Below are 17,852 nucleotides of genomic sequence, written 5' to 3'. Positions count from 1 at the left end.
TTCCCTGTTCCTCTCTTGTGTCGCCACTGTAAAAGCTTACCCTTGTCGAGAACGATGGACTGCAGGTCCAGGTGCACCCCCAGTAGAAAGTAACTCACCTCCTGACTTCCCAAAGCCTGTGCTCTGTATGGTTCAGGTGAAGGCTTCCTCATGGTACATCTGTAAAAATTGGGAAGGGTAAATGTGGACGTACCGAATTTCCTTGGTTTCCTGACGGAGTCTGATGTAGGAGTCCTTGTTGTCAAGATGCTCCAGGGATGTGTAGGGCCAGGGAGGTAGCGTCTGCTGTGGATCGGTTGTGGCGGTGTGCAAATTGCAGAGGATCCAGGCATCTGGGAGTATGGAGTTGATGAGTCTCATGACCAACCTCTTGAAGCACTTTATAATGAAAGATGTCAAGAGCACCGGAGCGTAGTCATGGAGGCACGTTGCCTGGTTCTTCTTTGGCACTAGTATGATGGTGGTCTTCTTGAAGCAGGTGGGAACCTCAGAACGGAGTAGGGAGAGATTGAAGATGTCCGTGATCAAACCCGCCAGTTGGTCCACGCATGATCTAAGTACACGACCAGGGACTCCGTCAGGAGCCGTTGCTTTCTGAGGGTTCATTTTCAAGAAGGCCGATCTGACTTCGGAAGTAGTGACTGTAGGTATTGGTGTGTCTGAGGCTGCTGGGGCAGTTGCCAATGGTTTGACGGTGTCCTGCTCAAAACAAATATAGAATGCATTGAGTTCATCAGGGAGGGGTGTGCTGCTGCTGGAGATTCTACTCTGAAACTACATAGCCCTGCCTTTTAACTTTTCTGATGCGGGGCGACTTGTTTGCATTGCCAGCCACTGACATTTTAGATTTCCATGCGGCATTTGCAGCTTTTCTTTATTTTTTCCCTAATTTAGCCCCTAGTCCTTGATTTTTGAGTTGCAGATTGAGCGAAGTAGGCAACACATTGTCCATACTTTTTAAGAGACTGAAAAGTAAACTTCAGCCGATCAACTGGTAATGCCATACTTGCTGACACCCACCTCTCTCTAGTCTCATTGCTGGGACACTCTCCACCAAGGCTTCTGTTACTGGCATCACCTAGCAACCCGGCAACATTGAAAAAGCAGATCAGAGAAAGAAGACCGTACATAAAAGACAATTCAATATTCAAGTATTGAGTAAACAAGTGTTAATTGTGAACTGGGGAAATCACACCGTGAGTAAATGTAAATAATTCTGAATTTAATGATTAGCTTTGATTTTTTTCCTCTGGTCTTCAAGCCGGAAGGAGCTGCATGCCGGGAGTTGTGGTCTCCGCTCCGCCCGGCCGGGCCCCGCCAGCCCGCTGCAAAACTACAACCACCGGCATGCTCCGGGGCGGCGCAGGCGCAGATCGCGGGAGGAGCAGAGCGGCTGTCAATGTGCTCGCAAAGATTGCGGACGACCGCGGTGGGAACCGGCAGGCTCTGTTAGTCGGTGTGTGGCCCATCGCCGGGTCCCGGACAGCGGGCCGGGTGTCGCGGGCGGGTAGCGCAGGCCTCTTGCCACCTCGAAGCCGATGTTGGGCCCAGTGGTGTCGCTGAGTGAGTCCTGCAGCTGTCACTGACACCCGTCCTCCCCACCCGCCTCCAGGCGCGCAATGTTACAGAGCATCGGTCTGACCCTGCTGGTCTTGGTCGCCACTCTCTTGTGCGTCCTCCTGTTCATGCTTTTCGGTGAGTAAGAAACTCGCGGGCAAGAGTGGAGGAGGAATAAAACCATCGGCAGGCGATGGCAGCTGTACAGGGGAGTAACGCCTCACCTTCGAGACAAAGTATAAAATATCAAGAGATTTGCTGCAAAAGAAAAATCATGATTCCAAATACAACCCAATATATGAACCGACAGTTGGTTTACGAACGTCAATCATGGCTTATTCACAAACAAGTATTTTTTTTAAATTTAGAGTACCCAATTAATTTTTTCCAATTAAGGGGGAATTTAGCGTGGCCAATCGCCTACCCTGCACATCTTTAGGTTGTGGGGGCGAAACCCACGCAAACACGGGGAGAATGTGCAAACTCCACACGGACAGTGATCTTGAACCTGGGATCTCGGCGCTGTGAGGCAGCAGTGCTATCCACTGCGCCACCGTGCTGCCCCTACACAAACTAGTATCTTGCTGCATCTGAGAATGCGTTACAATCCCACCTGTTTCTCGAGTGTGATCGAGGCCCCACCTGAGTCGGTGAGGCTGATACCTGCAGATAAAGGCACCACGTGCGGAATTCAGGCCCCAGGGGTGTTGAATGTCAGGCAGAGAATGGGGAGGATAAAAGCACATTATTACTGCGGATGCTGGAGTATGAAACACAAACAGAAAATGCCGGACAATCTCAGCAGGTCTGACAGCATATGTGGAGAGAGAAGGGAGCTAACGTTTTGAGTTTGGATAGCTCTGTCACAGCCCCACAGCTGAGATTGTCCAGTATTTTCAGAGAATAGAGAGGGTTCATCATCGTCATCAAAGTGTTAAAGCATTCAAATGTATCTGTTAGATCGATGTATCTTTTTATGCTTAAATTAGTTACACTGTAAATATTTTTAATGTCTCTGAGAGCTCTTGGGTTAGTTATCGCTGTATCAGTCTCAGTGCTGTTTATAAATGTCTTTATTTGTGTATTTTGGTCAGTGTATTTCTGTAATTGTGTGACATTTCAATCCATAATCATTTCCAGTTTAAACATATGTCATGGTTTGCACCCTATCCTATTTGCTATCCTTTCTTTCCATATTGCTGGGCTACTCTCCTTTGTAACTTATTGAAATTAGCCCCGGTAAGATACATTTATTATTGATTGTTCCCTTTCCTTTTCAGTTTTTATACCAAATCTAAATAGGTTCTGGGTCCCGAGAAAATGTTGTGAATTCTGATTCATTTTAAAGCGATTTAATGCTAATGTGTACAGTAGGTCACAAATACTTAAGTATCTAGTGGAGTCCTGTCCACGCAGCACTGATTACGGGGCCGCCACCTCCTTCGGCTCACTGCTAGTCACACAGCTGCACTCATCCACTTTTGCCTCCATTTCAGTAACTTGAAGTTATTGTTTTTTCTTGTACATGGAATGCGAGTATCACTAGCAAAGCCTGTGTTTCTGGACCATCTCTATATTACTCTTGGAGAGATGGTGGTGACCATCTTATTGAACCGCTGTAATCAATGTGGTGTAGGTACACCAATAGTAAAACTTCAACCTTGTCACAGGGCGTTCCATGATTTCGACCTTCTGACAGTGAAGGAACGGTGATTTACTTCCAAGTCAGGAAGCCATGTGGGGCTTGGAGGAAAAGTTGCAAGTTGTGATGTTCACATGCATCGACTGCCCTTGTTCTAGGTGGCAGAGGTCGTAGATTTGCTGTTAGACAGCACAGTGGCGCAGTGGGTTAGCCCTGCTGCCTCACGGCGCCGAGGTCCCAGGTTCGATCCTGGCTCTGGGTCACTGTCCATGTGAAGTTTGCACATTCACCCTATCTTTGTGTTGGTTTCGCCCCCACAACCCAAAGATGTGCAGGGTAGGTGGCGTGGCCACGCTAAATTGCCCCTCAATTGGAAAAAATGAATTGGGTACTCTTAATAAATGTTTTAAAAAATCTTTTAAAAAGATTTGCTGTTCAAATGAGCTTTGACAAAGTACTGCAGTGCATTTTCTATATGGTATGGACCCCCCCTCCTAGATTCCACTTTTTGTTAGATACTATCTTGATGTCAAGGGCAGTCACTCTCACCTCTTAAATTGATTGGCCAGGAGAGGACCAAAACTTTGCAATAACTTGCTCACAAATGCTGAGTAAATGCCACTTGTTAGCAATGTTGATGATACCTTCTATGACTTTGTTGATCAATGCGAATAGACTGTTGGTGCAATAATTGGGCAGACTGGATTTTGGTGGAATGGATATTTGGGCAAGTTCCCACATTGTTGGGTATATGTCAGTATTGTAGCCTATTGGAACAGTTTGGCTAGGGGTGCAACTAATTCTGGAGCACAAGCCTTCATTACTATAACCAGGATTTTATCAGAGCCAGTCTTTGCTGTATCCAGTGTGCTGAATAGTTTCTTGATGTCATGTGAAGTGCATCAAATTGGCTGAAGACTGGCATCAGTGATGCTGGGGACATCTGAAGGATGCTCAGATGGACCATTCACACAGGGACTTCTGCCTGAGGATGGTTGCAGATGCAACAACCTTGTCTTTTGCCCTGATGTGCTGAGCTCTTCCATAATTTCTGATGGAAGGTCACAGACCTAAAAAATTAGCTCTGTTTCTCTCTCCACAGATGCTGTAAGACCGCCTGAATATTTTGAGCATTTAGTTTTTAGTTCAGATTTCCAGCACCCACAGTATTTTGCTTTTGTATTATTACTGAGGATGGGGGTGTTCGTGAAGCCACCTCCTCCAGTTAGTTGTTTAACTATCCAGCCACTTCCACAAGTGGCTATTTAGTATGCAAGTAGACCTATGTTATAGCTTCGCCAGGTTGGTATCTCATTTTTATTTATTCTCTGTGCTACTCCTGCCATATCTTCTAGTGCTCTTTGAAGGTGAGTTGATCCCTTGGCTTGATGTTAATGGTAGAGTGAGGCATATGCCAGGCCCTGAGGTTACAGATTGTGGTAGAATACGATTGTACACCTGCTGTTAACCCACAATGCCTCATAGGTGCCCCGCTTTGAGCAGATAGGACTTGGTCATTCCTACCAGTACCGTCATGGATATGTGCATCTGCGACAGGTAGATTGGTGAGGGTGAGGCCAAGTAGTTATTTTTTCCCTCTTAGTTCTCTCGCTACTTGCAGCCGACCCAGTTAAGCAGCTGTGTCCTTCAGGAACCTGCTCAGTCAGTAGTATTGCTACCCAGCCACTCCTGGCAGGTGAAATCTGGGGCGGGATTCTCTCATCCCGCGGCAGAGTGTCCAAGCCGTCGTGAACGCTGTCACGTTTTACGACGGCGTGAATGGGCCGCTTTCAGGACTAATTCTGGCCCCTACAGGGCCAGCACGGCGCTGGAGCGGAATAATTTGATCAGACATAGTCAACACGGTTTTGTGAAGGGTAGGTCGTGCCTCACAAACCTTATTGAGTTCTTTGCGAAGGTGACCAAACAGGTGGATGAGGGTAAAGCAGTTGATGTGGTGTATATGGATTTCAGTAAAGCGTTTGATAAGGTTCCCCATGGTAGGCTACTGCAGAAAATATGGAGGCATGGGATTCAGGGTGATTCAGCAGTTTGGATCAGAAATTGGCTAGCTGGAAGAAGAGAAAGGGTGGTGGTTGATGGGAAATGTTCGGACTGGAGTCCAGTTACTAGTGGTGTACCACAAGGATCTGTTTTGGGGCCACTGCTGTTTGTCATTTTTATAAATGACCTGGAGGAGGGCGTAGAAGGATGGGTGAGTAAATTTGCAGGTGACACTAAAGTCGGTGGAGTTGTGGACAGCGCAGAAGGATGTTACAAGTTACAGATGGACATAGATAAGCTGCAGCGCTGGGCTGAGAGGTGGCAAATGGAGTTTAATGCAAAAAAGTGTGAGGTGATTCATTTTGGAAGGAATAACAGGAAGGCAGAGTACTGGGCTAATGGTAAGATTCTTGGCAGTGTGGATGAGCAGAGAGATCTCGGTGTCCATGTACATAGATCTCTGAAAGTTGCCACTCAGGTTGAGAGGGTTGTTAAGAAGGCGTACGGTGTGTTAGCTTTTATTGGTAGAGGGATTGAGTTTCGGAGCCATGAGGTCATGTTGCAGCTGTACACAACGCTGGTGCGGCCGCATTTGGAGTATTGCCTGCAATTCTGGTCGCTGCATTATAGGAAGGATGTGGAAGCATTGGAAAGGGTGTAGAGGAGATATACCAGAATGTTGCCTGATATGGAGGGAAGATCTTATGAGGAAAGGCTGAGGGACTTGAGGCTGTTTTTGTTAGAGAGAAGAAGGTTAAGAGGTGACTTAATTAAGGCATACAAGATGATCAGAGGATTGGATAGCGTGGACAGTGAGAGCCTTTTTCCTCGAATGGTGATGTCTAGCACGAGGGGACATAGCTTTAAATTGAGGGGAGATAGATATAAGACAGATGTCAGAGATAGGTTCTTTACTCAGAGAGTAGTAAGGGCGTGGAATGCCCTGCCTGCAACAGTAGTGGACTCGCCAACACTAAGGGCATTCAAATGGTCATTGGATAGACATATGGACGAAAAGGGAATAGTGTAGATGGGCTTTAGAGTGGTTTCACAGGTCGGCGCAACATCGAGGGCCGAAGGCGCGAACTGGGCGCGGCGGGATCTGCGCATGCGCAGTGGCACCTGCGCCAACGTGCACATGCGCAGTGGCTCCCTTCAATGCGCCGGCCCGACGCAACATGGCGCAGGACTACAGGGGCCGGTGTGTAGGAAATTAATCCCCCAGCCAGAGAAGCCGGCCCGCCGATCGGGGGGCCCCGATCGCAGACCAGGCCACATCGGAGGCGCTGCCTTGGGATCAGAGCCCCCCCCCCCCCCCCCCCCATCATCAGAGCCCCCCCCCCCCCATAGGCCGCCGCCACCTGACCCTTCCACGCGGAGTTCCCGCCGGCTGAGAGCAGGTGTGGACGGCGCCGGCGGGACTCAGCATTTACAAGATGGCCGCTCGGTCCATCCTGGCCGAGAATCAGCGGGCCGGCCTTGTAGAGCGACCGGCGCCACGCCAACCACACCGGCACCAATGGCACCGATTCTTCGCTCTGCGTGGCCCGGTTGCGGGGATTCTCCGGCCCGGCCCAGGGCTGAGAGAATCCCGCCCCTTGTGCCTGGAGTAAATTCTGTACCCTTGCTACCCTCAGTGCTACTTCCAAGTGATATTCAACATAGAGGAGTGCTGATTAATTAGCTGAGGCAGAGCAAAAGGTGGCACTCAGCAAGAGGTTTCCTTACCTGTGTTTGACCTGATGCCATGAGACTTCATCAATGTTGAGCACGTGCAGGGCTCCTCCTTCCTGTCTCTGCTTTCACATTGGAGGGGTAAGCAACCCTTGTGATCGTATGATTTATCTCGCAGGGCCCAGTTGACCAGGAAAGGGATGTAATTCAGTGCCTGTCAAAGGTCTTGAGCCCTCTTTGGGAGATTGCGAGTGAGGGACTCTTAATGGTCATTCCCACCATTACTGTCATGGACAAATGCATTGATGACAGTTAGATTGGTAAGGACAAGTGCAAGTAGTTTCCCCCCCCCCCCCCCCCTCTTTGGTTTGTTCATCGCCTGCCCCAGGCCCAATCAGGCTGCAATGTCCTTTAGGGCTCAGCCAGCTCAATCAGAAGTAGTGCTACCAAGTCACTCTTGGTGATGAACGTTGAAGTACCCTCCACACCGTGTATATTCAATACATTTGCCAACCTCAGTGCTTGGTGTTCAATATGCAGGAGTACTGATTCATCAGCAGTAGATGGTAATCTGTAGGAGGTTTCCTTGCCCATATTTGACTTGATGCCATGAAACTTCATTTGGTCCGGAATCAATTTTGAGGACTCCCAGGGAAACTGTCTCCTTGCTGTCTACTATTGTGCCGCCACCTCATCTGTGTCTGTCCTGTTTGTGGGACAGGACATTCCTCGGGATGGTGATGCTGGTATCTGGGATATGGGCTTTAAGGTATGATTCTGTGAGTATAACTGTGTCAGGCTGTTTGATTAGTTTGTGAGATACTTCTCCCTAGTAAGCAAAGTCAACAAGCCTTCATCATTTCCGGTGCCTAGATTGATGCTGGATGGTCTGTCCGATTTTATGCCTCTTCAGATATTCTGTAATGGTTTGACACAACTGAGTGGCTTGCAAGGCTGTTTAAGAGGACATTTCTGAGTCAATCACATTGCTATGGATCTGGAGTCACATGTAGGCCAGGCTAGGTCAGGATGGCAGATTTCCTTCCCTAATAGGCATAAGTGAACCAGATGGGGTTTTATAAAAAATTATGATCGTCTCATGGCACTATTACTAAGATTGGTTTTCAGTTCCATATTTTTATTAATTATTTGAATTTATTAATTTCCATGGTGGGATTTGAACTTGTGGGACCAGGGTGTTAGATTGGACTTCTGGACTGCTAGTTCAGTGACATTATCGCCGTCCCTCACTGTTTCCCTAGTGTAAGGTAAAAGGAGATGGGACAAGTAAAGAAATAAATGATGGAAGGAGAGTAGGTGTTAATGGAAATAGAAAAATCATCATCACCTGAGGGAAAAATGGAGGCAGAACTTATGATCTGAAATTATTGAACTCAATCTTGAGTCCTGAAGGTTCAAATCTGGCCTTGGGTGACGGTCTGTGTGGTTTACACGTTCTCCCTGTGTCTTATGTGGGTTTCCTCCGGGTGCTCTGGTTTCCTCCCACAGTCCAAAGATGTGTAGGTTAGGTGGATTGGGCGTGCTAAATTGCCCTTTGGATCCAGGGATGTGCAGGGTAAGTGGGATTATGGGGTTGCAGGGATAGGGCAGGAGATTTGGCCAAGGTAGGGTGCTCTTTCAGAGGATCAGTGCAGACTCAATGGATCGAATGGCATCCTTCTGCACTGGAGGAACAGAAGTGGATCATTGGGATATCTTCTGGGGAAGGTGGGACCTGTACATGAAGGATGGATTGCACCTAAACTGGAGGGGCACCAATATCCTGGGTGGGAGGTTTGCTGGAACTCTTCGGGAGGGTTTAAACTAGTTTGGCAGGGGGATGGGAACCAGAGCTATGGAGATAGGATAGCTGTTGAACAGGCAGATATAGTATGCAGCAAGTCTGTGAGGAAGGATAGACAGTTGACAGGGCAAAGTTGCACTCAGTGGAATGGGTTAAAGTGTGTCTGTTTCAATGCAAGGAGTGTCAGGAATAAGGGAGATGAACTTAGAGCATGGATCAGTGCTTGGAACGACTATGTTGTGGCCATTACGGAGACATGGATTTCACAGGGACAGGAATGGTTGTTAGATGTTCCGGGGTTTAGATGTTTTCAGAAGAATAGGGAGGGAGGTAAAAGAGGAGGGGGAGTGACATTGTTAATTAGGGAGTGCATCACATCTGCAGAAAAGGCAGTAGTTGAGGAGGGTTTGTCTACTAAGTCAGTCTGGGTGGAAGTCAGAAACAAGAAAGGAGCAGTCACTTTATTTGGAGTTTTCTATTGACCCTCCCAATAGCAGCAGAGAGATTGAGGTACAGATTGGGCGGCAGGTCTTGGAAAAGTGCAGAAGTAACAGAGTTGTTGTCATGGGTGACTTCAATTTCCCTAATATTGACTGGAGCCTCCTTAGTGCAAATGGTTTGGATGGAGCAGATTTTGTCAGGTGTGTACAGGAAGGATTCCTGACTCAATATGTAGATAGGCCGACTCGGGGGGGGGGGGGGGGGGGGAGTCCATATTGGACTTGGTGCTCGGCAACGAACCAGGCCAGGTGTCCGATGTCTCGGTGGGAGAGCATTTCGGTGACAGTGACCACAACTCCTTGACCTTTACCATAGTCATGGAGAGGGATAGGAACACACAGGATGGGAAGGTATTTAATTGGGGGGGGTGGGGAATTATACTGCTATTAAACAGGAGCTAAGGAGCATAAAGTGGGTACAATTGTTCTTGGGGAAATGCACAACAGTAATGTGGGGATTGTTTAAGGAGCACTTGCTGCGAGTGCTGAATAGTTTTGTCCCACTGAGACGACGAAGGAATGGTAAGGTGAAGGAGCCTTGGATGACAAGAGAAGTGGAGCTTCTAGTCAAGAGGAAGAAGGAAGCTTACGTAAGGTTGAGGAAGCAAGGATCTGACTCGGCTCTAGAGGGTTACAAGGTAGCCAGGAAGGAACTCAAAAATGGACTGAGGAGAGCTATAAGGAGGCATGAAAAAGCCCTGGCGGGAAGGATTAGGGAAAACCCCAAGGCATTCTACACTTATGTGAGAAATAAGAGGATGATCAGAGTGAGAGTAGGGCCGATCAGGGATAGTGGGGGGAACTTGTGCCTAGTGCCTGAGGAGATGGGGGAGGCCCTAAATGAATACTTTGCTTCTGTATTCACTAGAGAGAGGGACCTTGTTGCCCATGAGAACAGTGTGAACCAAGTTAATAGACTCGAACAGGTTGATATTAAGAAGTAGGATGTGCTGGAAATTTTGAAAAGCATCAGGATAGATAAGTCCCCTGGGCCTGACGGGATATACCCAAGGTTACTACAGGAAGCGAGGGAGGAGATTGCTGCGCCATTGGCAATGATCTTTGCGTCCTCACTCTCCACTGGAGTAGTACCGGATGATTGCAGGGAGGCGAATGTTGTTCCCCTGTTCAAGAAAGGGAATAGGGAAATCCCTGGAAATTACAGACCCATCAGTCTTGCGTCTGTGGTGAGCAAATCATTGGAAAGGATTCTGAGGGATAGGATTTATGATTATTTATAAAAACATAGTTTGATTAAAGATAGTCAGCATGGCTTTGTGAGGGGCAGGTCATGCCTCACAAGCCTCATTGAATTCTTTGAGGAGGTAACGAGACACATTGATGAAGGTCGGACAGTGGATATAGTGTATATGGATTTCAGTAAGGCATTTGATAAGGTTCCCCATGGTAGGCTCGTTCAGAAAGTTTGGGGGCATGGGATACAGGGAAATTTGGCTGTCTGTATACAGAATTGGCTGGCCGAAAGAAGACAGCGAGTGGTAGTGGATGGAAAGTATTCCGCCTGGAGGCTGGTGACCTGTGGTGTCCCGCAAAGATCTGTTCTGGGACCTCTGCTCTTTGTGGTTTTTACAAATGACTTGGATGAGGAAGTGGAAGGGTGGGTTAGTAAGTTTTGCCGATGACATGAAGGTTGGGGGAGTTGTAGATAGTGTTGAGGGTTGTTGCAGGTTACAACAGGACATTGACAGGATGCAGAGCTGGGCTGAGAACTGGCAGATGGAGTTCAACCTTGATAAATGTGAAGTGATTCATTTTGGAAGGTCGAATTTGAATGCTGAATACAGGGTTAAAGGCAGGATTCTTGGAAGTGTGGAGGAACAGAGGGATCTTGGGGTGCACGTACAGAGATCCCTCAAAGTTGCCACCCAGGTTGATAGGGTTGTTAAGAAGGCGTATGGTGTGTTGGCTTTCATTAACAGGGAGATTGAGTTTAAGAGCCGAAGCTTTATAAAACTCTAGTTAGACCACACTTGGAATATTGTGTCCAGTTCTGGTCGCCTCATTATAGGAAGGATGTGGATGCTTTGGAGAGGGTACAGAGGAGATTTACCAGGATGCTGCCTGGACTGGAAGGTATGTCTTATGACGAAAGGTTGAGGGAGCTAGGGCTTTTCTCACTGGAGCGAAAAAGGCAGAGAGGTGACTTGATAGAGGTGTACAAGGTGATGAGAGGTATGGATACAGTGAATAGCCAGAGACTTTTTCCCAGGGTGGAAATGGCTGCCACGAGGGGACATAATTTTAAGGTGATTGGAGGAAGGTATAGGGGAGATGTCAGAGGTAGGTTCTTTACACAGAGAGTGGTGGGTGTGTGGAATGCAGCAGAGGTGGTGGAGTCAGAGTCATTAGGGACATTTAAGCGTCTCTTGGACAGGCACATGGACAGCAGTAAATTGAAGGGGTGTAGGTTAGGTTGATCTTAGATTCGGATAAATGGTCGGCACAACATCGTGGGCTGAAGGGCCTGTACTGTGCTGCACTGTTCTATGTTCTATGTTATAAATGTGGGATGGGGAATGGACACAGTTGAGGACTGTTGTAAACTACAGTGAAGGGGAATTCGTTGTTGAGGAAATTGGAAGATATATTGCAAACACTGGTACGTAAGGTGGTGAGTCAGAATACATGCAACAGAAAAACTGGTGTAAGGAAGGAAGTGCAGTCAGGGTAACGATGGGCTTATAGAAGATAGTGGTTGATAGCTTATCCACAGAAATGAAGACGGGAAAGTCGGAGGTGAGCAAAGAGTGGGAATTTGAAGTTGAGTCAAAGGAGAAGTTGTTCAATGTGAGGCAGTCTAGAATGGTGATGGGTGGGGACTGGCAGGTCTCTCCATTCAAGGAGGGAACCCTCAGGCCGTCCTGGTCAGGGGTGGAGATCTGACGGGATGGGATAGCCATGGTGAAAGGGAGATTGCGCGAGCTAGGAAACTGAAAGTTGTTACAAGTGGCAAAGAGAAGAGGGCGGCACAGTGGTTAGCACTGCTTCCTCACGGCGCCCAAGGCCCAGGTTCGATCCCGGCTCTGGGACACTGTCCATGTGGAGTTTGCAAATTCTCCCCGTGTTTGTGTGGGTTTCGCCCCCACAGCCCAAAGATGTGCAGGATAGGTGGATTGGCCACGCTAAATTGACCCTTAATTGGAAAAAATGAATTGGATACTCTCTTTAAAACATTTAAAAAAAACATTTTTAAGTGACAAAGAGCCATGAATGTGGTTGGGAAGAGACTGTACAAAAGGGAGAAAAAATAGAGATAGAAAGAAATCAGTTATTCAGAACAAGAATAGGTTGAAACAATGGGTCTACCAGGCTGTTTGGATCAGGGGATTGAGGTTGGACATCCTGGATGGAAGATCTCCAATGGAGGTGAGGTCACTGACAGTCTTCAAAACAATGACTTGCTGTTTGGTGAAGGGGCAATGGTCCAGAGGGGGGATAGTAGGGAATATGAAGAGTTGAGAGTGGTTGATTCGCCAAAGATCAGTGTCACCCTGGTCAGCACATTTAGTGATAAGGTTAAGATTGGACCTGAGAGAATGGAGCACTGCAAGTTTGCATTGAGATTGGTTAGAATGAGTGAGGAGAGCAGAGAAATGGAGGTGGCTAATGTCATGCTAGCTATGCTCAATAAAAAGATTTGGAGAGGGTAAGAGGCCAGAGGGAGGCCTCCTGTGGAATGCAAATTTGAAAATCAAAGAAAGGGTCCAATTTACAAGGAGGAAGAGACCAAAGAAGTGGGTGCCAAGGTGAAGGTGATGGAAGGAAGAGCTCAGCGCATGCTGTCCTCATAATTCACAAGGGTGGGGGTGGTAGTAGAAGAAGCTGAGGCCTTTGCTGAGGTTTTAAGATTTCCAGCATCTGCAGTATTTTGTTTCTATGTATGTTTATTCAATGTTATTTTACTGTATCTGTGTGTTTGTGTCTTCAGCATATGTGTGTATCAACAACTTTCATTTAAAAAGCATATTCCATATAAATAATTTTAAAGATACTTCAAAGAAATGTAATAAAAAAGTAGACACCAGCCAAAGAAAATAATAAGAGTGGAAAGCTTGGGAAAAGTGATTGGTTTGAAGGAGCGCCTTAAATGATGAGAGGGAGGTAGAAAGACTATGGGGTTTAAAGAGGTAATTTCAAAGCTTGAGGCCAAGGTAATTGAAGACATAACCACTAATAAACAAGAGGCTAGAACTGTAGGAAAACAGAATTCTTGGAAAGTTCTGAGGTTGGCAAAGGTTAGAAAGATAGGAATGGGTGAGGCCATAAAACAGTTTGAACATCAGGTTGAGAATTTTTAATTTGAGCTTATCAGAGTCAATATAGGTCAGTAAAAGACGAGTATTTTTTTTATTTGTTCATGGGATGTGGGCATCGCTGGCTGGGCCAGCATTTATTGCCCATCCCTGAGGGTATTTGAGAGTCAACCACATTACTGTGGGTCTGGGGTCACATGTAGGCCAGACCAGGTAAGCATGACCAGATTTTTGTCCCTAAAGTTCATTAGTGAATGAGATGGCTTTTTACGACAATCGACATGGTTTCATGGTCATCTTTAGACTTTTTTTTAAAATTTAGAGGACCCAATTTTTTTTTCCAATTAAGTGGCAATTTAGCGTGGCCATCCCACCTAACCTGCACATCTTTGGGTTGTGAGGGTGAAACCCATGCAGACACGGGGAGAATGTGCAAACTCCACACAGACAGTGACCCAGGGCCGGGATCAAACCTGGGTCCTCAACGCTGCAGGCAGCAGCGCTAGCCACTGTGCCACCCTATCTTTAGACTTTTAATTCCTAATGTTTATTGAACTCAAATTTCACCACCTGCCATGGTGGGATTTGAACTCAAGTCCCCAGAGCATGACTCTGGGTCTCTGGTCCAGCGACAATACCAAACTGCCACCACCTCCCCTGAGTAATGGATGTGTGGATAAGGCAGCAGAATTTTGGATGAAGTGAAGTTGTAGGTTAGGAGGTTATCCAAGGGGGCATTGGAATAGTTACGTCTGGAGGTAATAAAGACATGGATCAGGTTTACACCTGAATCAGGATTTCAATAACATAGAGCATAAGTGATTCAACCACTATTAAATATGCAAAAATGAAGGAAGGTGAGATGATTATACTTTCTGATTCTGATGGTGAGATAACCGTTTTTATTTGAAATAAAGACTAAATAGATTGTAGAGCAGTGGTGGACAATGTGGCCCATCAGGGTTCTGAGTGCGGCCTGCAAGAGATTTTGTTGACTGTTTCCCACACTCGGGGTTGCCAGATTCTGTTTGTTTCCATCCTAGCTTTTTCCCTTCCGGCATTACTAAAATGATAGTAAAGCAAGAGCATGTGAAGTAATGTCCTTGCTGATCACACACAATGACTGTGAGAATTGTGCGTTCCCTCTGCGTCCAAAGCACTGCTACAGTTCAATTCGTACAACCTGCAAATTGTAGTACGGAAGCACAATGAGCAGATTTACCCTTTCCTGGGCGACCATCTTGGTTACGGCATTGATGGACTTTGCTTTTTTTTAAATGTTACTGTTGTACCTTAAGTAAGGTAAGCATAAATATTTTGCTTTTACTGTTTGAAGTTGATACTTCTATTAATGAATGATTAAGCATTTCCTGTAACTCCTTATGAAATATTCTGCATGTGTTAAATGTATTTAATCTTATTAATGGGCTCATGGTTAGTGCAAATGCCTGATTTTGATTTTGTGGCTCACTGAGATGAAGGGGGACAACTCGTGCAGCCCACCCACTAGCCGAGGTGTCCATCACTGTTGTAGAGTCACAAATTGAAACCATTTATTTCTTTGAGAACTAGATGCAGGATACAACACTAGGACTTGAGCAGAGGACTCAAAAGAAATGGGGAGATAGAGTTGAGTCATCGTACAAATGGCAGTTGATCTAATGTCTACAAATTATACCACGATGCATGTGGAGGAGGAAGCCAAAGATAGATTCTTGGAGTATTCGAAAGGTAGAGAAATTAATAAAAGTGATGCTCTAGCTGATACTGAACAGGTAAAAGTGGGATGAATTGAGAACAGTTGACAGAGCTGAAAGAAGGGTTTGGAGGAAGATGTCATGGTCAGTTGTGTCATAGGTTACAAGGTGGCTAAGGAGACCAACTTGACCTTGCACCATGGTCCAAGTACATTGGGTATCATTCATGACTTTGGTTAGGTCGGTTATGTAGTAGGGGAGATTGAAAAGATACAGATAGAGACTACTGGGATGGATGAACATGGATTTGGGAGGTGACAATATGTTTAAGGACTTTGGCAAGGAAAGAGAGTTTGGATGTTGGTGATAGTTCACAAGTAGTGAGGTGTCATCTGTGGAAAATAAATCATTTCCAATGCGAACTGGCAAGGGAAGTTGGATGCCCAACAATTTAGTGTGATTGGAGTCAAAGGGAATAAGAGATTTGTTTTGGTCTACATACTTTTAGATATCCTGTAACATTATTTAAGATACCTTTGTATGTAGGAAAATCTCAGCAGGTCTGGCAGCATCTGTAGGGAGAGAAAAGAGCTAACGTTCCGAGTCCAGATGACCCTTTGTCAAAGCTAAAGACAGAGAAAGTGGGAAATATTTATACTGAGGAGTGAGAATGAAAGATGAGTCATAGCCACACAAACCCATGGAAGCAGGATGCTAATAGCCACAGAAACCAAGGGAAAAGAGTGCTAATGGCAGTCCCCATAGAGAACAAAAGGTGTGAAAGGACAAACTGCAGAGAAACAAATATCAGAGGGTTAATTAGAGACATTGGGCGGGATTCTCCACCCCCACGCCGAATTGGCCGCGCCGTCGTGAACGCCGTCGAGGTTCACGATGGCGCGGAACGGCCCCGGTCCCGACCGATTCAGGCCCTGACAATGGGCCAGTATCGGGGCCGCGTCATCTACCCACACCAGGCCTTGTCGCCCGCGTAAAAGCGGCGCCGAATAGATGACGCGGCCGGCGCCGCATAATGGACGTCATCCGCGCATGCGTGGTTGCCGTCCTGTCCAAATCCATCCCGCAAGAAGATGGGGGACGGATCTTGCGGGGCCGCGGAAGGAAGGAAGGAGGTCCTCCTTCAGAGAGGACGGCCCGACGATCGGTGGGCACCGATCGCGGGCCATGCCACATTCAAGGTGAAGCCCGGTGCAGGATCCCCCCTCGCCCCCCCACAGGCCACCCCCCCAGCGTTCACACACCGCCTACGACTGCAGCGACCAGGTGTGGGCGGCGCCGAGGGGAACCCGGCGTTTTGGCCTGGCTGCTCGGCCCATCCGGGCCTCAGAATCGCGGGGGTGCCTGAGAATCGCCATTTTGGGTATCTACGGCGATTCTCCGGCCTGCGGCCCGCGAAACTCGACTGGCCCGTTCCTGCCGCTCCCGCGGGAGAATCGCGGGAGGGCGTCGGACCGGCGTCCCCGGAAATTTCGGCGGCCCAGGCGATTCTCCCAACCGGCGTGGGAGTGGAGAATCGCGCCCGTTGTGTTTCAACTTAAGTGACTCGGTAATGGGATTTGAGTGGGATAAAAATGATGCAGCGATGGGAGGAGCCAGGTCTGTGGCAACCAGTTTCTCAATTAGTTTCTGGAAGCTGTGTTATGAACAATAACTTTTGCAGAAGGCTGTCCGATTCAGCATTAACCTGATAGACAGGGCTCTGCAAGTTGTTTACTGAAAGGATCTATCTCTCTCTCTCTCTCTCTCTCTCTCTCTCCAAGCAGTCTTTTAAAAAAACTCTTTTTCCAGAGGCCAGCAAATAATCCTGTTTGCCAACTTTATTTAAGTGGTTTTTTCACCTATGATGGGTTTTGCTTGATTTGAGATGACGGATGTATCAGTTAGGAGTTAGTGTTTTATTTTATTGTTAAGCATTGTTTAACTGGTACTTGGAAGCTACATTTCTTTAATGTTAAAGTACTTTAATACTGTGTTAATAAAATTTGTTTTAATACACCATATCCCAATTTGTGCGTGGAATCACTCCTGGAGCCAAGTATCCGTTCCTCACAGTTTTATAATTTTTTTAAAAAGTGATTGGCTTCCTGTCCGGTATCCTAGCAAATGTTGGGTTCTGATCTGGAATCATAATTTCTGTTTATATTTTGTCTGTTTCATTGTTATTTTGAGCCGGTTCTTTCTTAGTGTCTCTTGATTTCTGTTCTTGTAGCTTTGCTGTTTGTGTTTGTATTGTCTCACTCCTTGTTACTTAGTACTTCCCTCCCTCCTCACACTACTATGCCTTCATTTGCCTATTATTACAAAATCCTGTTGCATTGAAAATTGTTCATGTATGGGTTGTTATGTTTGCTGAGCATCATGTAAGTGGGTTACAGTGTGTGGGGAGTGACTGAATGTGAGCAGCTTGTGAGCGGAATTTGAGAAGGGATCAACAAGAGGGAAATGGGAGCAGTGGCGAACACTGGAGCCACCACAGAAGTGGGCAAGTTACGGTCTCTGTTTCTGAATAGAGGCTGGGACATGACCAAACACTGCAGGATAGAATATGAAGATATAAAGGCAGGCCAAAGGGCTAAAGAATTGGATTGAGAGCTGTAAGCTTACAAAGCCACTGAGATGTTAGTGAGCTCTTAACCAAATATCCAGGGCAGGAGCTCGTAGGCAAGAGGATAAAAAGGG

General features: G+C 46.8%; 1 protein-coding gene across 1 annotated transcript in view; it reads left to right on the top strand.

The window, feature by feature from the left end:
- The first annotated feature begins 1,405 nt into the window (after positions 1 to 1,405).
- smim13 (small integral membrane protein 13) overlaps positions 1,406 to 17,852 on the top strand; it is a 44,704-nt gene continuing 28,257 nt past the window's right edge. The window contains exon 1 of the mRNA XM_072509583.1: positions 1,406 to 1,695. Within this exon, the coding sequence (XP_072365684.1) occupies positions 1,620 to 1,695 (76 nt within the window). The 5' untranslated portion in view covers positions 1,406 to 1,619. The remainder of the gene's footprint in view (positions 1,696 to 17,852) is intronic.

Source organism: Scyliorhinus torazame, chromosome 6, assembly GCF_047496885.1.
Source record: "Scyliorhinus torazame isolate Kashiwa2021f chromosome 6, sScyTor2.1, whole genome shotgun sequence".
NCBI lineage: Eukaryota > Metazoa > Chordata > Chondrichthyes > Carcharhiniformes > Scyliorhinidae > Scyliorhinus > Scyliorhinus torazame.
The sequence above is the reverse complement of the archived record's forward strand: the minus strand, read 5'-3'. Positions and strand labels throughout refer to the sequence as shown.